Below are 19041 nucleotides of genomic sequence, written 5' to 3'. Positions count from 1 at the left end.
ACAACCAAACGATGTGTCGGAATTTCTGCGTTTCGCTGCTAATGACGGCTTTTCTTTTAGCAGCATTACTCCCGATGAATTGTTTGATCCCTTTATGTCAGTTAAATCTAATATCAGGTGTGAAGGGTTCCCGATTAAGTTTTTTAAGATAATTTTCCCATTTATTACCGATTTTCTTCTTTTTTGGTTAATAACATAACCATGACCTACACATTTCCAAACAGCTGGAAGATTACTAGGATTAACCCCATAAGGAAAAGGAGCAGCACTGATAACATATAGGAATATAGACATATAGCGTTACTGCCGGTGCTTTCGAAGGTAGTGGAACATGTTTTGTTACTTACAGCTTGTTACTTACATTGACCGCAGTTCGCTTTTACATGATTGCCAATGCGGATTCAGGAAGGGTAGAGGGACGTCCATGTTGCTTTTAGGTCTTACCGACCAAATTGAAGGTAACCGTCGCTCTTCGAACGTTCTTCAATCGAAGATTGATTTGGCCTTGCCTTGCTTGGCTTCATGGATGTCTGAGAATCGTCTGTCTGTGAATGTGGCAAAGCCTTAGGCTCTTTTCTTCGAAACGAATGATACTCTGGACGTGAGGCTGGTATATAATGGGGATGAAATAGGATTTGTTCATATTATTCAATGCTTGTACATACTTTTGGATGATAAATCGTCATTCGATTTGCGCATTGATAATGTTGTCGCCAAGATAACTCTTGGCTTGCGCCAGCTTTATAGCACTGACTTGGTATTTCCTCGATATATTAAGCAACGACTGGTTCATGCTCTTATAATGCCACATATCCTGTACTTCCTTGAGCTATATTCTGGCACCACTGCAAGTAACATGTTGAAGGTTAAAATTGCTTTAAATAGAGGAGTACGCTACATTTTTTTCTGCAGGTTATTCGATCATATTTCCGCGTTTGTTAAAAGTTTTCTTGGTCGTTCCTTCAATGATTTTGTTAAATGTTGAAATCTGATTATGTTCTACCAAGTCTTTAAATCCGGTGATCCAATATTTCTGGTAAATATGTTCTCATTTTCTCACTCTACTCGAGTTAACCAAATACTCATACCAAGAGTTCTACCCCATATGGATGGGATGTTTTCTATAAGAAAAGCACGTCAATTTAATTTACTTCCTAACACCTTGCGTGTTTTCAATTATACCAATGATACATATCGAAAAAAAACTGCTTCGACACTTTGATGAGATACAAATTAATGATTTCTCCTTTATTTTTTTTTTCATGTTTTCCTTTCGTTTTGTCCTTTTGGTTCTGATTATCGTTATTTTCAGAAATTTACACAATCATTGTTGAGAATTAGTAGATTTTATAGAAATTTACACACTGCAAATTTTCTTATAATTTAGCTTAAGTTACCTACCTATATTATGTTTGGAAGTAGTACTTATTGTAATTTTATTGAATGGGCTCTTATAGGGCAATTTCAAAAATAAAAAAATAAAGTTACTATTCCAACGATTCGGCTATAAATTTATGTTTTCCTTCCTTTCTAAACTGCTGAACTAGGCGTCTTCTTCACTGCTATGATGTCCACGACCCATCTAACATTATTATAAATTAACAGCCTTATTCACAAAAAAAGTTTTTGTAGTTTTGAAGCGCTCCTTTGTTAATGAACACTTTAATAGACCTATTTTAAAATGTTGTATTCAAAAACGTTTAATAACAAGCCAATAGTTAAAATAGATTTATCAACAAATTTTCGTTTTGTTCTGGCAACATTTTCAGTTTCTATAACAATTTTCGTTTAGTGGCGATTTGAATACATCCGAAATCCGGATTAGAAAAAATGCGAGCAAGTATATTCTCATTTTCAATGCAATCAGGTATGAAATATACACCAAATCTAAATTTTTAGTGAAAAACACATAGCTAAACAAAAAAATTTGCAACTTCAAAAATAACATTTTGGTTTTTCTGCTCCATGAACCGTTTTTTATTCGGAAACCGAGTTTGTTTGCTTATTATATCACACTAATATCTGGCATTTCGTGAAATTATTTATTATACTGAGATTTACAATTTATTCAAAAATAGCCAAAAACAAAGAATCAAAATGTGCTTTATGGATGGAAAAATCCCCTTTTCTGATATTTCGCCTTTTTATTAGACCAAAACGTGTAATATCAAAATTTAATATTTTTTGACATATTGAAGTTCTGATACATACACTGTCAGAATTGATTGCATCGAACGATTAGAAATATGTTCTTAACAAAATAATTACATTAAATTTTTTGTGCACAAAATTGACAGGAATTTCCTTGGGATAGTCTGAAATCGAATTGTCATGCTCTGTGAGAAAGATTCATTGGTGTCTAGTTGACTTAATATAAATTTCATCTGTAATCTATTTTGCATTTTTTTTTATGTACACAAAAATTTACTTATTGAACTGTTAAAGAAGGGTTGAGCATACAATAACTTTTTTCAAATCAAAAAGACATATTTTGTCTATTTTCGGTTTTTAACTTTATTTTTTTTTTTTTGTGAATAAGGCTGTAAATTTACATTTATTGCCAATTAAGTTGATTTCGCCTAAATGCTTGCTTTTGTTTATAAATATTACAAGAAAAAATTGAGATTTCATGACTTTAATCAAATCGTACTTTTTTTCACTGACCACGTCAGAAAACTACAAAATTAAAAAATACTTCTCTACATTTTTTACTATAGTGAATACGCCTACAGTGAGATTGCCCTTTTTATATTTAGAACAGCATTGCAAGATATAAATATTTAATATGTGCTTGGTGACAGTTTTTTTTTTTTTAATTTCTAAATAGATAAAAAAAAGTCACCTATTTTTCTATCCACATGTTTATATTATACATTGTAGATTACAATTCCTTATACATACTTTATTTTTAGAAATTTCTGTGGTGGTGGCTTTCGTTTTGGCCACCAGTTTAGTTGTACCTTCCACATGAGAACTGAGAAAACAGCCCGTCGCAGTACGTAAGGCAGCATTCTAAAAGATCTCAATGTTCGGCTGGTGTGGACCCAACACCGGTATTTTTGGGAATTTGGTGGTCGGAATTCTTACGTCTTCGACTACATATTCATATCTTTATTCAACTCCGCTGTTGTTGTAGCCACATTTGAATGTAGAGGTAGCGATCCTCGTCAGGCTGTTATAGGTGAGAAAGCGCGTTCCGGTGAAAAACAGCAAACCCGCGTTTGTAAGTGAATTAGCAAAGTATTGACAGATCACGTTCATAAACATCTAAATATTTTTCTTCTTCCTAGGAGCGGGCCACAGCATTTTTGGACAATTTGCTACACATTGTCTTTGTCGCCTGCCACCATGCAATTAGCAATGCGATTTCGCTTCTCACTTGCATCTTCCTCCATTTCCTTGCAGTTGTCACTCTTCGACACTTCGTATTGGCAATGATATTTACTTATATCAATATTTCCATTCCAATCCTCTGAATATGCCTCTCCACACGTTTCTAAAATATTGTGCAGAATGCAGCAAGCCTTCACCAATAAAGCCTTTGATTCAGGTTCTATGAACTCCGAAGATGAAAGAATTTGCCATCGTCCAAATAGTCGTTGCAAAGCAAGTTCTCTGAAAATATTCAAATGACTCAGAGCTCGATTGAAATTATGTTCACACTCTTGCTGGGGGTTTTCAAATTTTTGCATAAGCCAACTGCACAAAGGATATGTGGTAGGAGCTGCTATAAAAATTGGTAGTTCCGTACCGCCAAAATGTGTAGCCTCTATATCGGAGATTTCATTTGGTGTGCTTAGTAACATATCTGGAAAGTGGTGGGATATCTTCACTCTACGAAATTGTAAGCGATCATCGATTAATGTCTGCACAATAACGCGATCCATGCCGTATGATTTACAACCTTCTTTTATGTACGTAAATGTGGGTAATTCAAATACACAAAGTACTCCCAAACAGCATGGTGGCAAATGGGATGCTCTAGAGAAGCCTTTACACACTTTTGTCACCTCATCTTGTGTTAGAGGCAAAGTCATATATTGCCTTTCGAAGTTTGAAATCAATACATCTAAAAATTTATACAAAATTGAACGCACATATGTTGGGGGTTTATTAATCATTAGACCCAGGGAGCGGAAATTTATTCCTGACGCCATGGTATTGATACACATAGCTACTAAAGCTTCCGCTGAAGTATCTTCACCTTCAAAAGCAGCTTTTATAGGTGGGCATATCATATTATAAGTGTTTTTCGTCATATGAAACGCTTCGTTCCATTGTTCCTCAGAATATTTCGCTATATCTTCAAAGAGACCATAGCTTTTCTCTGTACTGGTATTATTTCTAGATACTTTCTCTTCCCATTCTCTAAATTTTTCATCAGTTTTTTCTTTAAATATTTTCACAAGTACTGAAGGCTCGGTGCACAAAGGTATTATTTCCATAAATTGTATCTGAAGATCTTCTACCATTTGCATGAGCATATTCCTCAATACCAAGTGCCGTTTTCTTCGTCGCTGTAGTCCCCTTCTTCCTCTTGTTATCATAATGCGCTGATAATGTTTTACATGGATTTTGAGTAATGTTAAAGAACTTTGGAGCTTGATTCGGAATGTTTCTTCGCAATGTGAGGACAGCTTTTCCCATTTGGAAATTTGCTGTTGAACTTCACAAATTTTTTGGGCCATTTTATTTTCTATTCCTAAAATAAAGTGCAAATTGTAGCTTATTGTGGACAAATTCATTAGATTAGACTATACCATACCTTCTTCTGTCATATTTTTATTTATTTTTTTTTTTGGACTTTCAGAACGAATGGCGGAGACAAGTCTCACATATGCCAGGTTATATCCAGGAGCAGCCGTCCACACTGCCAAACTTAAACGATATCACAAAGTGATGTAGGTGCTAAATCCTCCAAAAAGCTCGTATTAATTCCAATTATATGTTCCTTTTTCGTCAAGAAGTGTTGAAAGTGGTTGAGTCTATCGTCAGGATTGTTGTACGTCGAGGGTGCTTATGTCCGCCGTTAAGATATACTGCAACTATATTCCGAATGGCAATTTGATACAACCAAAATATTTTTGCTTTGCTCAGCGATTAGAGTTACCCAACGATTTTTATTTATTAGTATAACTTTTTTATTTCATTGGGCACTTGGTACAATTAATTGTAATTGTACCAAGATTGGGCAGTTTTTATTTTTGCTGGGGTAACAGATTTATGGTTGCCATACGTAAGAAAAATGCATAGGTCAGGGTTCACTAAAGAAGGTTGGGCCCAAGACATATTAACCCAGGTAGAGGATAGCAAACATCTGAGTCAAGGCGGATTTAAAAATGTGGTTTCACGCGAACAGCTGTTAACAGCCGGCCAGGTTTGACAGTATTAAGATGACAGATTTTTGTTTGCATTCTCTTTTTTGTTGTCTTCTTTCTAGCATTTTCTCTGCTCGTGTACGCACACAAATTTCTTTGTGTGTGTTGGCAAAACGTCGATCAGCTTGTTGACAACATGGCGGATTGCACCATGAGTTGTGGTTGTTGTAAAAATGAGACAACCTTTCATTTTTTCGCCATGCGTCTGAGTATTTTTTTTTTTAATTTTTTGCACTATTCACTGATTTTGATAGATACTACACTCAAGTTTTTGTTTTTGGGCAACTGCTCCTAACTGTTAAATTTATCTTGGTTGGGCCCAAATTTAAACAAAATAAAGTCATCAGCCCAACAACAACAAAATCAACTATTATGCTCTGTGCGAATGGTGGCGCAAAATCCCACTAGGCGGTCAAATTCCTGGACACTTCCTAACTGACATTCTAGTTTTTATTTGCATTATCAAGTGTAGCAGCCACAAGATCGAAATATTTATGATTATAAACGTGCAAATTATAAATTAAAGCAATAAAAAAGGATAAATGAAACAATATGCTCAAGGCGGATTTAAAAAGGTGGTTTCACGCAAACAGCTGTTAACAGTCGGCCAGTTTTGGCGTTATTAATATAAAATGTTTGTTTGCATTCTCTTTGTTGTTATCTTCTTTCTCGCATATTTTCTGCTCATGTACGCATACGTATGAACACACGCACACAAATTTCTTTGTGTGTGTTGGCAACACGTCGATCAGCTTGATGACAAGATGGCGGATCGCACCATATGATTTTTGGTTGTCGTACAAATGAGACCACCTTTCATTGTTTCGCCATGCAATATGCTAAACAGTTTTAAAATCCAAATAAGCATTTGACGTTCTAGTGGGAAACCTGGTTAAGGTGGATTAAAACAGGTAGACTCAACTGAACAGCCGGCCATCTTTGACGGTATTAAGATGTCAGATTTTTATTTGCATTTTCTTTGTTGTTATCTTCTTTCTCGCATATTCTCTGCTCATGTACGCACACAAATTTTTTTGTGTGCGTTACGAGAAGCCTAGCTGTGAGCTACTATGCGGATAGTGGAATGCTCCATACGGAGTAGCTGCAACAACAGTCGCGGACACTCAACGGTATCGAGCGGAGAGTCTCAGTGAAAGGCCGGGCGACACCGACTCTTGTACAAATACTGAGTGCCTCGTTACTCGTTATGACAAGGTGAGTTATTGGCACCTTTGAATAACCAATGGCCACCCAGTTCCCGCGGCAATCGGTCCTTAGGACCGGAACGAGCATGCTCATCAACAGGAGGATGACGAGGATTGCCACCCCCGTATGCAAATGTGGTTACAACAACAACATGGCGGATTGCACCATATGATTTGTGGTTTTTGTATAAATGAGACCACCTTTAATTGTTTCGCCATGTTGGTTAAGATGCAATTAAACGATATGAAATGCTGTATAAGCGGTCACTTTCTGTATTTATAAGTCTTGTCTAATGTACGTCGAAAACGAATAGAGCGTGCTCTAATCGGCATGTATTCTCATATGTATCGTAACTTTTTACTATACATGTATCTGCATGCATGTCAGGATTCACTGAATAAAATACTTCGTAGATCAATAAAACGTAGATCTGTAAAATTTTTTTGATTTTTAAAATTTTTTTGGAAAAAATCGATATTTTTTGACATTATTCAGGGCTGTGTTTATTTAGCACAATTTAGGCATTTATTTGGCATCACATCTTTTGAATGCCTCGTTTTTGGGGCAAACGAGTCGGTTTTCCCTTAAAATTGTAAGGGAAAAACGAGTAATTTTCGGAGCATTATAAAGGGAAAACGAGTAATTTGCTCAAAATAGTCTGAACATAGTATAAAACCCCACTCACTTGCCCAACAACAACGAAATCAGCGATACAACCCTGTGGCGATGGTGGTGCAAATGCCAACTAGACTTTCAAATTTCTGGTCACTTCCTAATTGACATCCTAGTTTTTATCATGGCGAAGCAATTAATGGTGGTCCCATTTGTACAACAACCACAAGCTGATGCGAGAAAAAATATAGGAAGAAAGAGACTGCAACCAAAAATCTGTCATCTTAATATCGTCCATCCAGGGCGGCTGTTAACAGCTGTTCGTGTGAGACCACCTTTATAAGTCCACTTTGCTATCGCATTTAGAAAGAGTCGGAAAACACATCTCTAGTATTGACCATCTGTGATTGATGTCGCTTCATCTAAATCATCAACCTTTTTGCTTTGCTCCTTTCTTCTTACAGGTGATTTATGTTATTCCTCTTTAGTTTTTTTCTAAACAAATATGTTTACGAATAACTTTAAAACAAATTGCGAACGTCTGCGCAGAAAAGATTAAAAAAAAGAAAATTTTTCTGACATCTACTTCTTGGTCGAAGGAGCACACACAAAAAATAAATTTCCAGTAAAAAAGTGTGTGGAGCCATTGGAAACTTCGAAAAAATCCAAAGAAAACGACTTCGGATAAATGGCAACTGGTGGAGGAACCGTTAATATTGGAGGTGGTGCAGCTTTGGGAGCAACATCAGCAGCAGCAATCAATGCGAATCTTCAAGCCCTCCAGACTTTTCATCAACGTTGTGGTCGTCGTATAACACTTTCCAATGGCAATAGAACAGCTTCTAGATCTGTAAGAGATTTCAGTCACGCCCTGGTGTTTAGTTCGGAGCCATTGATAGATGATGTCTTGTTTGAAGTGGTCATAGAACGAAAGGTAGGTGGGGCAGCTTTTTGTGGACACAGAACAAAGGATTTAACGATTTGTTCTTTGTCTGTTTGTGTGTGTGTTGACATGCATTTTCCAGAACCATTCTTGGGGCGGTAGCATTGAAATTGGTGTCACCTCCGAGTCACCGGACAAGCTGGAGCTACCTTCATGTGCCACTGTTATGCGTAATGGCACCTGGGTAATGTCAGGAATAGATGTACGCAAGGATGGTTTATGCCTTACCGAATTTTATGGCGTTGATCTGGAGACTCTAAATGTGAATGACCGTGTAGGGGTCATGCGTACGTCCAAAAATGAATTGGAGTTTTATGTTAATGGTGAATCACAAGGTGTGGCGGCGGTTAATATGCCTAAGACTTTGTGGGCTTTGGTGGATTTGTATGGGCGCTGTGTTCAAGTGTCTTTATGTCCTACGGATGCAGTGGCCAGTAGTGGTGGCGGTGTTGGAGTTTGTAGTGTGGTGAGTGTTGCGAATCAAGACGAAATGTGAAATTCTTTATTGAACTGCTTGTGTTCCAGGACTTTCAGGAGGAAATGCCTCAACATTCCCAGCAAATCGTGCAAAACATTGATGTGGATGTTACCGTCACCAGCTCATATACTCCAAATGGGGGCGTACTTGCCGATGCCGCTTCATCATTGGCCAATTCTGCCATTTTGACGTCGGGCCTGTGTGGTCTTTCTTTGGGCAATACGGGCAACACGCCTACTTCTATTTCATCTGTGGGTGATTATTATGACATGAACGACAGATTGCGTTTTCATACCCGCTGTGGTTCGTTGGTAAAGCTATCACCCAATTGCCGTTCAGCCGAAAGAAGGCGCCCCTTGGATGAATTTAACAATGGTGTGGTTATGACCCATCGCCCTCTGAAAGACAATGAATTATTTGAAATACGCATTGATAAATTGGTGGACAAGTGGTCGGGTTCCATAGAGGTTGGGGTGACCACCCACAATCCCAATGTTTTACATTTTCCTGCCACAATGACAAACATGCGCTCGGGCACAATAATGATGTCGGGCTGTGGCATTTTGACCAATGGTAAGGGCACGCGACGCCAATATGGCGAATTCAATTTGGATGAGTTGAGAGAAGGTGATCGTGTGGGCATGATGCGCAAGGCTAATGGAAATCTCCACTACTATATTAATGGCCAAGATCAAGGAGTAGCTGCCACTCGAGTACCTTCTACTCTCTGGGGGGTTATTGATTTATATGGCATGACCATTAAGGTGACGATTGTGGATAGGGATGAACGAGAACAACAGAATTTGGTGACCCGGCGTAACAATCTAATATCGACAAATAGTACTTCCATAGGCGGTATGACAGCAAATGGAAGTGGCATTGCGAATTCGGCAGCGCCCACTCCAGTTCTTAGTTTGCTTAGTCCTGAAAGTGAGGTGGCGGCCATGGCGGATTCAGCACTTACAGCACCGGCGGCTAATCAGTCCAGAAATGATGATCGCTTGACTTTTCATCCCATGTGTGGATCACATGCAAATGTTACACATTCCGGCAGAACGGCATTGAGGCCAAAGTAAGTTATCGAGTGGAAATAGGACACAGGTTTGGGACTATCTTATGTTTTTTTTTGTTTTTCCTATAGTGCCTCCGATGACTTCAATAATGGTGTAGTACTAACACGACGTCCTTTGAGGCCCAATGAAATGTTTCAAGTTCGGTTGGAACGAGTTGTTACCAAATGGGCGGGTTCGGTTGAAATGGGAGTTACCACCCACAGTGCAGAGGAGCTTGATTTCCCTTTTACCATGACCAATGTTCGGTAAGTTGTTATTAGACGCTGGAAAAGGAAATGCTATTCTAATACTGTTTTAGCTCTGGAACTTGGATGATGACCGGCAATGGTGTGATGCATAATGGCATTACTGTAATCGAACAATATGGCCAGAATCTGGATCGCTTACAAGTGGGCGATCGTGTGGGTGTGGTTCGCAAAGATGACGGCACACTTCACTTCTTTGTTAATGGCGTAGATCAAGGCCCGGCTGCCTCAAATGTTCCTGAACGTGTTTATGGTGTCATAGATTTGTATGGACAAGCTGCCCAGGCTTCCATAGTGGACACATCTGAGTGCAATAGCCCAGATACAGGCAATTCCACAATATCGAATACCACTTTGTACAGTGAAACGCCTTTAAGATTCCATACCATACATGGCAAAAATGCTAGTATTTCGAATAGTGGTTTAACTGCATCGCGACCCAACTCTTTGGCGGAGTTTAATGATGCCATTGTTTTCAGCAATCGCCCTTTGAGACAAAGGGAACTTTTTGAAGTGTCTCTCGAGGAGGTGGTTAGGCATTGGTCGGGCAACATAGAGATAGGAGTTACTGGCTCCCGTCCCGAGGATATACAGTTGGCGGCCAATGCCACTGAAATGGATGCCATTGACACAATCATATTGTGTGGCCCCATGATTTTTCACAATCGTAAAAAGCTACGGTCCAATGTTTTGGTGGATCTCGACACCTTGGGCACAGGGGCTCGGGTGGGGGTAATGCGAAATGGCGACTTTATACATTTTTTCATAGATGGCGTAGATCAAGGACCGGCTTGTGAGTGCCGCTCACCTAATGTTTGGGGTGTCATTGATTTATATGGCCAATGTGCCCAGGTATCTTTGACACAAACCCAAACAGCGGATATGCGTGCTCCATACGCTACCAGTGAGAACTCGCAAAGTTGTCAGGCCACTTCGGTTATACAGCCCACCACTTTGGAGACAAAACATCGTTGGACCTGCATTTCGGGCAATGTTACTTTGACACAGAATTGGACAGTGGCTTCACGTCTAACGGGAGCATCGGCAGCATTGTCGCGTTGTGTGGTATTCTCCGAGCATCCTTTGAGTGTGGGCTCGCCCTTTGAGATAAAAATCGTTTCGCACAATCCTTTGTTTGCGGGTAAGTCTGGGGTGTTATATGCATAACCTTGGAGAAATTAAGGTTTTGTTTTCCTTTACAGGCTGTCTTAGCATTGGCATTACCGATCTTAATTTGTCCGATGACAATGTGCGTAAAAACATTCCATTGAGTATTAAACGCATACCAGCTAATGTTTGGTATGCCTCAGGCAACGAGGTTCGCTATAATTCCACGTTATTGCAAAGATCCATGACTTCATTAGAATGGCTGCGAGTGGGAGATCGCATAGCCTTAGAATTAACGCCCGCTCGAACATTACGCATTTTGCTTAATTCTGAAGACATGAATATACAATTCCAAAATGTGCCCAATGTAAGGAAACCTGCCTTAAGCAGAGGTGTAAGGCCCTTAATTGATTTGTCTTTGCAGGATGTTTATGTGGTTGTTGAGCTTCAAGGTTCTACCATGGCCGTACAGGTGATTTCCTCCCAAGGGCCTACCTCCCCACTCAGACCGTTCAGTTTGCGTCTACAGGATTCTTTGGAATTTGGCGTGGATCCCTTGAACAAACAGGATTCAATGTTGGAGTCCATTGATTCTGAAGCTTTGATTTATGAGTTCTCCGATATTTATGGGAAAAATATCAGGCTTTTCGATGAACATCGTTCGGCAATGCGTACCCAATCTTACAATCATGGCTTGATATTTGTAACCAAGCCTTTATGCAAAGGAGACAGTATTAGTGTAAGTTTTGTTGATGGTTATGATTTGGAGAACTAAAGTTGAGTTTTCACTTTTACAGATAAAAATCGATTCCATTAACACCAAATGGAAAGGCTCGATTGGCTTAGGTGTAGTGGGTCAATGTCCCCAAATCTCAAGTGGTTCTGCCTTACCACCGTCCATTATACAGTGTAAACGTCCTTGTTGGTTGGCCACACACGATTACATCAATATAAATGGCCAACAAATAGCGTCAAAGTATGGCGAAGCTTTGGAACATATACAACCGGGCACTGTTATAACCATGACACTAACTCATGCAGGAATGTTGAGTATGTAGCAAGATATGAAACACAAAAGTTAGGACCTTTAAAAATTTTCTCCTTTTTTTTTTTAGTCATAATGGTGGGTTCCATTAATCTGGAGGATCTAGCTTCTGGTCTTTCGAATCATGTCTATCCCGTCTTCGACCTCTATGGTAAATGTGAACGCATAACAATTATCACCGGCAGTGATATGGCTCGCAATGGCACTCCCATTGTGGAAGAATCAACCGCTTTGGAAATTGATTCCATAGATCAGGACTCTAGTATACCACAATGTGAGAAGGCCGATTTGGAAGTACACGAAAAAGAAACGGAACAATCCTCCAGTGTAAACACCAATCCTACCACTACCAGTGCAATGTAAGAAACATTTTGTGAGGGATTTTTCTTTACTTTTGCTTTTGTTCATTTATTACTTTTTTGTGTTATTTTAGGAATCGTTCTGTTTTGGAAAGCGTTTCGGAAAATCTTTTGCTCAATATGTCTATTAAAAATCGTACATTAGAACAGAATCGTGCTGATCCTAGTAGTTCGAGTTCATCATGGTAAGCATATGAGAGAAAACTACAATCATAAAAATTCTACGTCTGTGATGGGGTAAACATTTTTATACCCACCACCTTAGGATGGGGGGTATACTAATTTCGTCATTCTGTTTGTAACTACTCGAAATATTCGTCTGAGACCCCATAACGTATATATATTCTTGATCGTCGCGACATTTTATGTCGATCTAGCCATGTCCGTCCGTCTGTCTGTCGAAAGCACGCTAACTTCCGAAGGAGTACGGGACTCTTGTACAGCTGGAATTGTGAGAGGATAAACAAGGTGTTTGAATTTTTTCCAATTTCTTTGTAGATTTTCCTAGAGGAGTTGTTGATATGGTGTTTCCATAACAAGGGGCATTTTGACTCCGTGATGGCACCCAAAGTATAAGCACGGTCATAGTTAAGTTAATGTTAAGAATAGAATTATAAGACTCATTTTTATTGTGCGATGTAGCCTTAACCGCGCTAAGGCTATCCGAGCATATCACAGCTTTTAGTTTGCTAAAAGATAGGTGTTCCCTAGCAGCATAAACAGCTGATAATTCAGCACAAAAGATTCCAACAAACGGTGGTAATAGACTTAGACTTAGTTTAATAGGTCGGTAAGGAAAACGGTTTCCGGTGAGAAATTTGTTAGTTTTTCCTGCAGCATTGAAAACAGCGCTAGTTGTTTGTCGCTTATCCCATTTAGCAAGACTTGTATCAACGCTTACAAGGTGACTTACAAGGTGGTAATAAACTAACTTTTTTGGTATACAGTTATTTAGAAACTATAGAAGACAAATTATTAATTTCCTGCAGCATTATTTTGAAAACAGCGCTAGTTGTTTGTCGCTTATCCCATTTAGCAAGACTTGTATCAACGCTTACAAGGTGGTAATAAACTAACTTTTTTGGTATACAGTTATTTAGAAACTATAGAAGACAAATTATATGGCCTGCAGCGCTTAATTTTCGGTCAGCTCTTGAATTAATAACATCCCAAAATAACTGGTGGAGACCATCATTCTCGTCTGTAATAGCTTTTGATGCCAGCGCTATAGATCCTTTGTTTAGATTATCTTTAAATTCTAAGAAGCTAGATTCAACCCTAAGAGCTGGAATCGGCGTCGACTTTAGTAGTCCTATAGCTGACCCTGTAGCCTATTTGTTTTCGAAGTCCATCCGTATATGGTAATACCATGTAGAATAGACACATCTACTAATGATCGACATACTTCTATGGCAGTATAAGCCTGAGTAGGTTGTTAATTTTGGTCAATTTGGCCGTAATAAGTTTGACGTGATCGTTATACAAAAAGTTTCTTGATAAAATTATTCAATACTGCAATTGTTCAGAGAAATTAAATTGGCATCGCAGGTTCTTCGCCTATACACATGCAATATTTCTGACTTATTTTCTGGTATTACAGCACAATGCCCAGTGTTGAAAAGTTGTATATTCGTTTGCACTTGCGTGGTGGATCCAGACGCATAGCAAATATGTGTCTGCATAAATGCCTATATAGTCAATACCACGTATATTCTATGTGAACTAAGCTAAAGTATTACTTGCGGTACTCCATTCTGAAGAGATGACAGTTCTGAAAGATGTCCATCAACTTTGACAAATAATATTACGACTAGAAAGGATTCAATATTTCACTTGGGTTTCTTGGGGCGACACCCCAGTCATACAGCTCTTTTAAAACAAAATATGATACGACTCTATCGAAAGTCTTTTCAATATCTTCAGACACCACTATGCTATGTCTTCTTGCTGAGAGATTTCGTCTGAGTATGTGCTCTATTTGGTGACCAATGCTATGTACTCCGTGTTTCGAAAATGAAATTTCTGCAAAACTTCCATAATCTTGAGGAAAGGATTTTCTTTAGTACTTTGGATAGCACTGGTAGAAGGAAAATCGGTCGGTAGCTGCCAAGTGAGTTGATGGGTTTTTCTGGCTTTGGGATTGGAGACAGCAAGGCAGTTTTCCAGTCATGGGGAAAAAATCCCTGTTTGAAGTATATTGGTATAAAGGGCTGCAAGGGGTCAGTGCAGAATCAGAGCTTATGGAACTCTATAATTCCGCAAAACTATTGGCTAACTCCGATGGATTTTCAATAACTCTACCATTCTCAACAATGACTGGAAATGAGTTTAGTTTTTTCGTTCTCAATTTATTGACTCTAGACCATAGCATTCGTGTATCCAGATTGAGTGAGTTTAAGAAATTATTTCACACGATTCTTTTTGATATTCTATTGTACATTCTCTTTTGACAGCCGCACAGGCTTTTCTATAGTTTATAGCGTTTTGCAAGGACATTCTTCTTTTAAAAATGTTCCAAGATTTCCGTTTCATTTTTATAAGTTTCCGTACAGCAGCGTTGTACCACACTGGTGAGGATCTTTCTATACCCTCCACCATAGGATGGGGGGTATACTAATTTCGTCATTCTGTTTGTAACTACTCGAAATATTCGTCTGAGACCCCATAAAGTATATACATTCTTGATCGTCGCGACATTTTATGTCGATCTAGCCATGTCCGTCCGTCCGTCCGTCTGTCTGTCTGTCGAAAGCACGCTAACTTCCGAAGGAGTAAAGCTAGCCGCTTGAGATTTTGCACAAATACTTCTTATTAGTGTAGGTCGGTTGGTATTGTAAATGGGCCATATTGGTCCATGTTTTGATATAGCTGCCATATAAACCGATCTTGGGTCTTGACTTCTTGAGCCTCTAGAGTGTGCAATTCTTGTCCGATTGGAATGAAATTTTGCACGACATGTTTTGTTATGATATCCAAAAACTGTGCCAAGTATGGTTCAAATCGGTTCATAACCTGATATAGCTGCCATATAAACCGATCTGGGGTCTTGACTTCTTGAGCCTCTAGAGTGCGCAATTCTTATCCGATTGGAATGAAATTTTGCACGACGTGTTTTGTTATGCTATCCAACAACTGTGCCAAGTATGGTTCAAATCGGTTCATAACCTGATATAGCTGCCATATAAACCGATCTGGGGTCTTGACTTCTTGAGCCTCTAGAGTGCGCAATTCTTATCCGATTGGAATGAAATTTTGCACGACGTGTTTTGTTATGCTATCCAACAACTGTGCCAAGTATGGTTCAAATCGGTTCATAACCTGATATAGCTGTCATATAAACCGATCTTGGGTCTTGACTTCTTAAGCCTCTAGAGGGCGCAATTCTTATCCGATTTGAATGAATTTTGTTATGATATCCAACAACTGTGCCAAGTATGGTTCAAATCGGTTCATAACCTGATATAGCTGTCATATAAACCGATCTTGACTTCTTGAGCCTGTAGAGGTCGCAATTATTATCCGATTTACCTGAAATTTTGTACGACGGATTCTCTCATGACCATCAACATACGTGTTTATTATGGTCTGAATCGGTCTATAGCCCGATACAGCTCCCATATAAATTGATCTCTATTTTACTTCTTGAGCCCCCAAAGGGCGCAATTCTTATTCGAATTGGCTGACATTTTACACAGGTATCCAATATATAATTTAATTGTGGTCCAAACCGGACAATATCTTGATATCGCTCTAATAGCAGAGCAAATCTTTTCTTATATCCTGTTTTGCCTAAAAAGAGATGCCGGGAAAAGAACTCGACAAATGCGATCCATGGTGGAGGATATATAAGATTCGGCCCGGCCGAACTCAGCACGCTTTTACTTGTTTAATAATAATGCAAAGAATTTTCAAAAACAATTCTTAACAATTGTTTTCATGACCTCGAGCCCAATAAACCAGAAAAGTATTAAATAAAAAGGTCAACTATCAGAACACATCAAAAATTTTTTTTTTTAAAAAATTTATTTAAAATTTAAATTTTTCAAGAACATTTCGTCATTAACTAAATTTTTTCCTTTTTTTATATCCCCAGCTGCCTGCGGGAATCACTTCAGTTGCAGCACACCACTAATCTAAATATACAACGAAGTCAGAGTACACAACGTTTTTACAATGCCCTAATCGCTTATGCTACCGCACCGCCAAATGAGGGCTATAGTGGGCCCTCCACTTCGGCTGCAGCTTGTGCCCCAACTGGTAGTGGTGGTGGTGGCGCTGGTAGTTTGGTAGCCTCACAAAACTATGATACCAATAAGGAAATGGATCAACCAGAAGAAGTCTTGGGAGCGGTGGGAGGATTTTCACCCAGAGATACGGCCGAAACGGAAGATCCAAATGTTCGTTGTGCTTCCAAAGAAAACCCTCATGAATTAAATGAAGAAGCCAATTTGGCTTTGCAACAGCAACAGAGGCAAGAAAACGAACAGGAAAATAATAATAATAGCTTGGTAAACAACAACGCCAGTAATCAGGTGGAAATGCCCACGGGTAATGCGCCACCTGAAATTGTCGAAAATCATGAAGGTGTAGTGGGCGATGAAGACTACGTGGTGGATGTGTTCAATGATCGTTTACTTTTGCTGCGCCAGCTGCATTTGCAAAGGCGGCAGGAGCAGCAGCGTATGCAGCAACATTTGCAGCTGGACAACAATTCCTCCTCATCTTCCACCCAATTTGATAGTATGCAGTCCATAGCCTCAATCGAACGCAAGGATTGTGAATATCTTAAGCTGGTGCAACAATTTCGAACTTCCCTTGTATTGCCGGATAGCTTTTTTCAAACTTCCATAGAGCCCATTTGTTTTTGTGTCCACTGTAATGCTCAGGCTTCAGAGAAACTTCATGGCTGGGTGTATTTCAAACTTAATCAGCAGACAGTAAATTCGAATTCCTCCACCCAACATGCTCTGGATGGGGATCTCAATGGCGATTGGCTACCTTTGTTCTATATGACACGCGTCGATAAAATTCGTGCTATATTAGATCATGGCCAACCCCTGCCCATTGATACAAATGGTGAAACTCATTCGCATAGTAGTAGCAATCAGAAAGATGAGCCTGGCACTCGTCTCGAGTTGCATTTCACACCCAACTCCACAGCCATTATACCCATTAACCAACAGCATAAATATCATCTGAATGGTCAATCGTACAAAATCAATACTGCCTTTGAGGTTTATGTGCGGCGTCAGAGTATCTGCGCTTCTTCGAAGTCCTCCGCAAACGAAGTAGTCAAGTTTCATGAGGAAAGGCGTTCCTCCACCTCCGATGTAGACATGGCTGCGGCAGGTGGTACCACATCATCTACCTCAGCTACTGCTGGAGCAAATCATGCGGCCAATGAGTTATATGCTGGTCCCTCAACGTCGCTCTCCTCGGCGCCCGTCATTAAAGATCAGACTTGGTTTACCAAAGAAGCCGGAGCTTGTGTTATAACCGCCTTGATATTGAAGCTGGACAAAGTTTCATCAGCAACAACTAATGACATGCATTAGCTTGCTTATATACTAATATGGTTATAATGATATTTGATATTATGTACTAATATACACATCCTTACATACTTATATTAGCTATAAATACCCATTTGTATAAGTACGGGATCTTTGTAATGCTTTTAAAGGGATGCTCTATTTAAATGTTTGTTTCCTTTTGATGATTATCTGCTATTTTCTTAATGACGTACTTCTTTTTGTATGCACAAAGCACTGATTAGTCTTTAGTTTCGAAACAAAATACTGTACTGGTTATTTTTTTAATTTCCATTTAAACAAGTTATGCTTATTTTCTAATTTTGGAAATTGCCGCAGGTATTCCATGAATGTGTAAATCAATCAAATGAAACTGTAAAAACAAAATTAAACCGTAACAATTGCAATAAAGTTCGAAAGAAATTTACATGTAATATTTAAAAGAAAAAACAATTTTGTATTGTGGAGAATTTGTGTTTGTGGCAGGGGAGCCAGCAGAAAGTCTTAGACTTTCAACGAATCCAAGTAAGACAGAACTGGTGGTACTGTTCACTCCTTCATACAAAGTAAGGAGAATAAAACAAGTAAAAGCGTGCTAAGTTCGGCCGGGCCGAATCTTATATACCCTCCACCATGGATCGCATTTGTCGAGTTCTTTTCCCGGCATCTCTTCTTAGGCAAAAAAAGGATATAAGAAAATATTTGCTCTGCTATTAGAGCGATATCAAGATCCGGCTTGGACCACAATTATATATATGTTGGAGACCAGTGTAAAATGTCAGCCAATTCGAATAAGAATTGCGCCCTTTGTGGGTTCAAGAAGTAAAATAGAGAGATCGATTTATATGGGAGCTGTATCGGGCTATAGACCGAATCAGACCATAATAAACACGTATGTTAATGGTCATGAGAGAATCCGTCGTACAAAATTTCAGGCAAATCGGATAATAATTGCGACCTCTAGAGGCTCAAGAAGTCAAGATCCAAGATCTGTTTATATGGCAGCTATATCAAGTTATGAACCGACTTGTACTTTATTTGACATAGTTGTTGAAAGTAACAAT

General features: G+C 39.0%; 2 protein-coding genes across 2 annotated transcripts; one reads left to right on the top strand and one right to left on the bottom strand.

The window, feature by feature from the left end:
• Nucleotides 1-1724: 1724 nt before the first annotated feature.
• Nucleotides 1725-5242, bottom strand: LOC106092775 (uncharacterized). The gene is made up of 3 exons (XM_013259700.2): nt 5130-5242; nt 4766-4791; nt 1725-4702 (listed from the first exon to the last, which is right to left on the bottom strand). The coding sequence occupies exons 2-3, from the start codon at nt 4776-4778 to the stop codon at nt 3321-3323; spliced, it is 1395 nt and encodes a 464-aa protein (XP_013115154.2). The 5' UTR covers nt 4779-4791; nt 5130-5242; the 3' UTR covers nt 1725-3320.
• Nucleotides 5243-7776: 2534 nt separating this feature from the next.
• Nucleotides 7777-18404, top strand: LOC106092773 (neuralized-like protein 4). Its single transcript, XM_013259698.2, has 11 exons — nt 7777-8130; nt 8222-8605; nt 8665-9689; nt 9759-9935; nt 9989-11076; nt 11138-11409; nt 11467-11781; nt 11840-12092; nt 12158-12446; nt 12521-12631; nt 16540-18404. The coding sequence occupies exons 1-11, from the start codon at nt 7885-7887 to the stop codon at nt 17999-18001; spliced, it is 5622 nt and encodes a 1873-aa protein (XP_013115152.2). The 5' UTR covers nt 7777-7884; the 3' UTR covers nt 18002-18404.
• The last annotated feature ends 637 nt before the right edge of the window (nt 18405-19041 follow it).

This window comes from Stomoxys calcitrans, chromosome 1 (genome assembly GCF_963082655.1).
Source record: "Stomoxys calcitrans chromosome 1, idStoCalc2.1, whole genome shotgun sequence".
NCBI classification, from domain to species: Eukaryota; Metazoa; Arthropoda; class Insecta; order Diptera; family Muscidae; genus Stomoxys; species Stomoxys calcitrans.
This window is presented reverse-complemented; position numbering and strand designations above follow the sequence as displayed.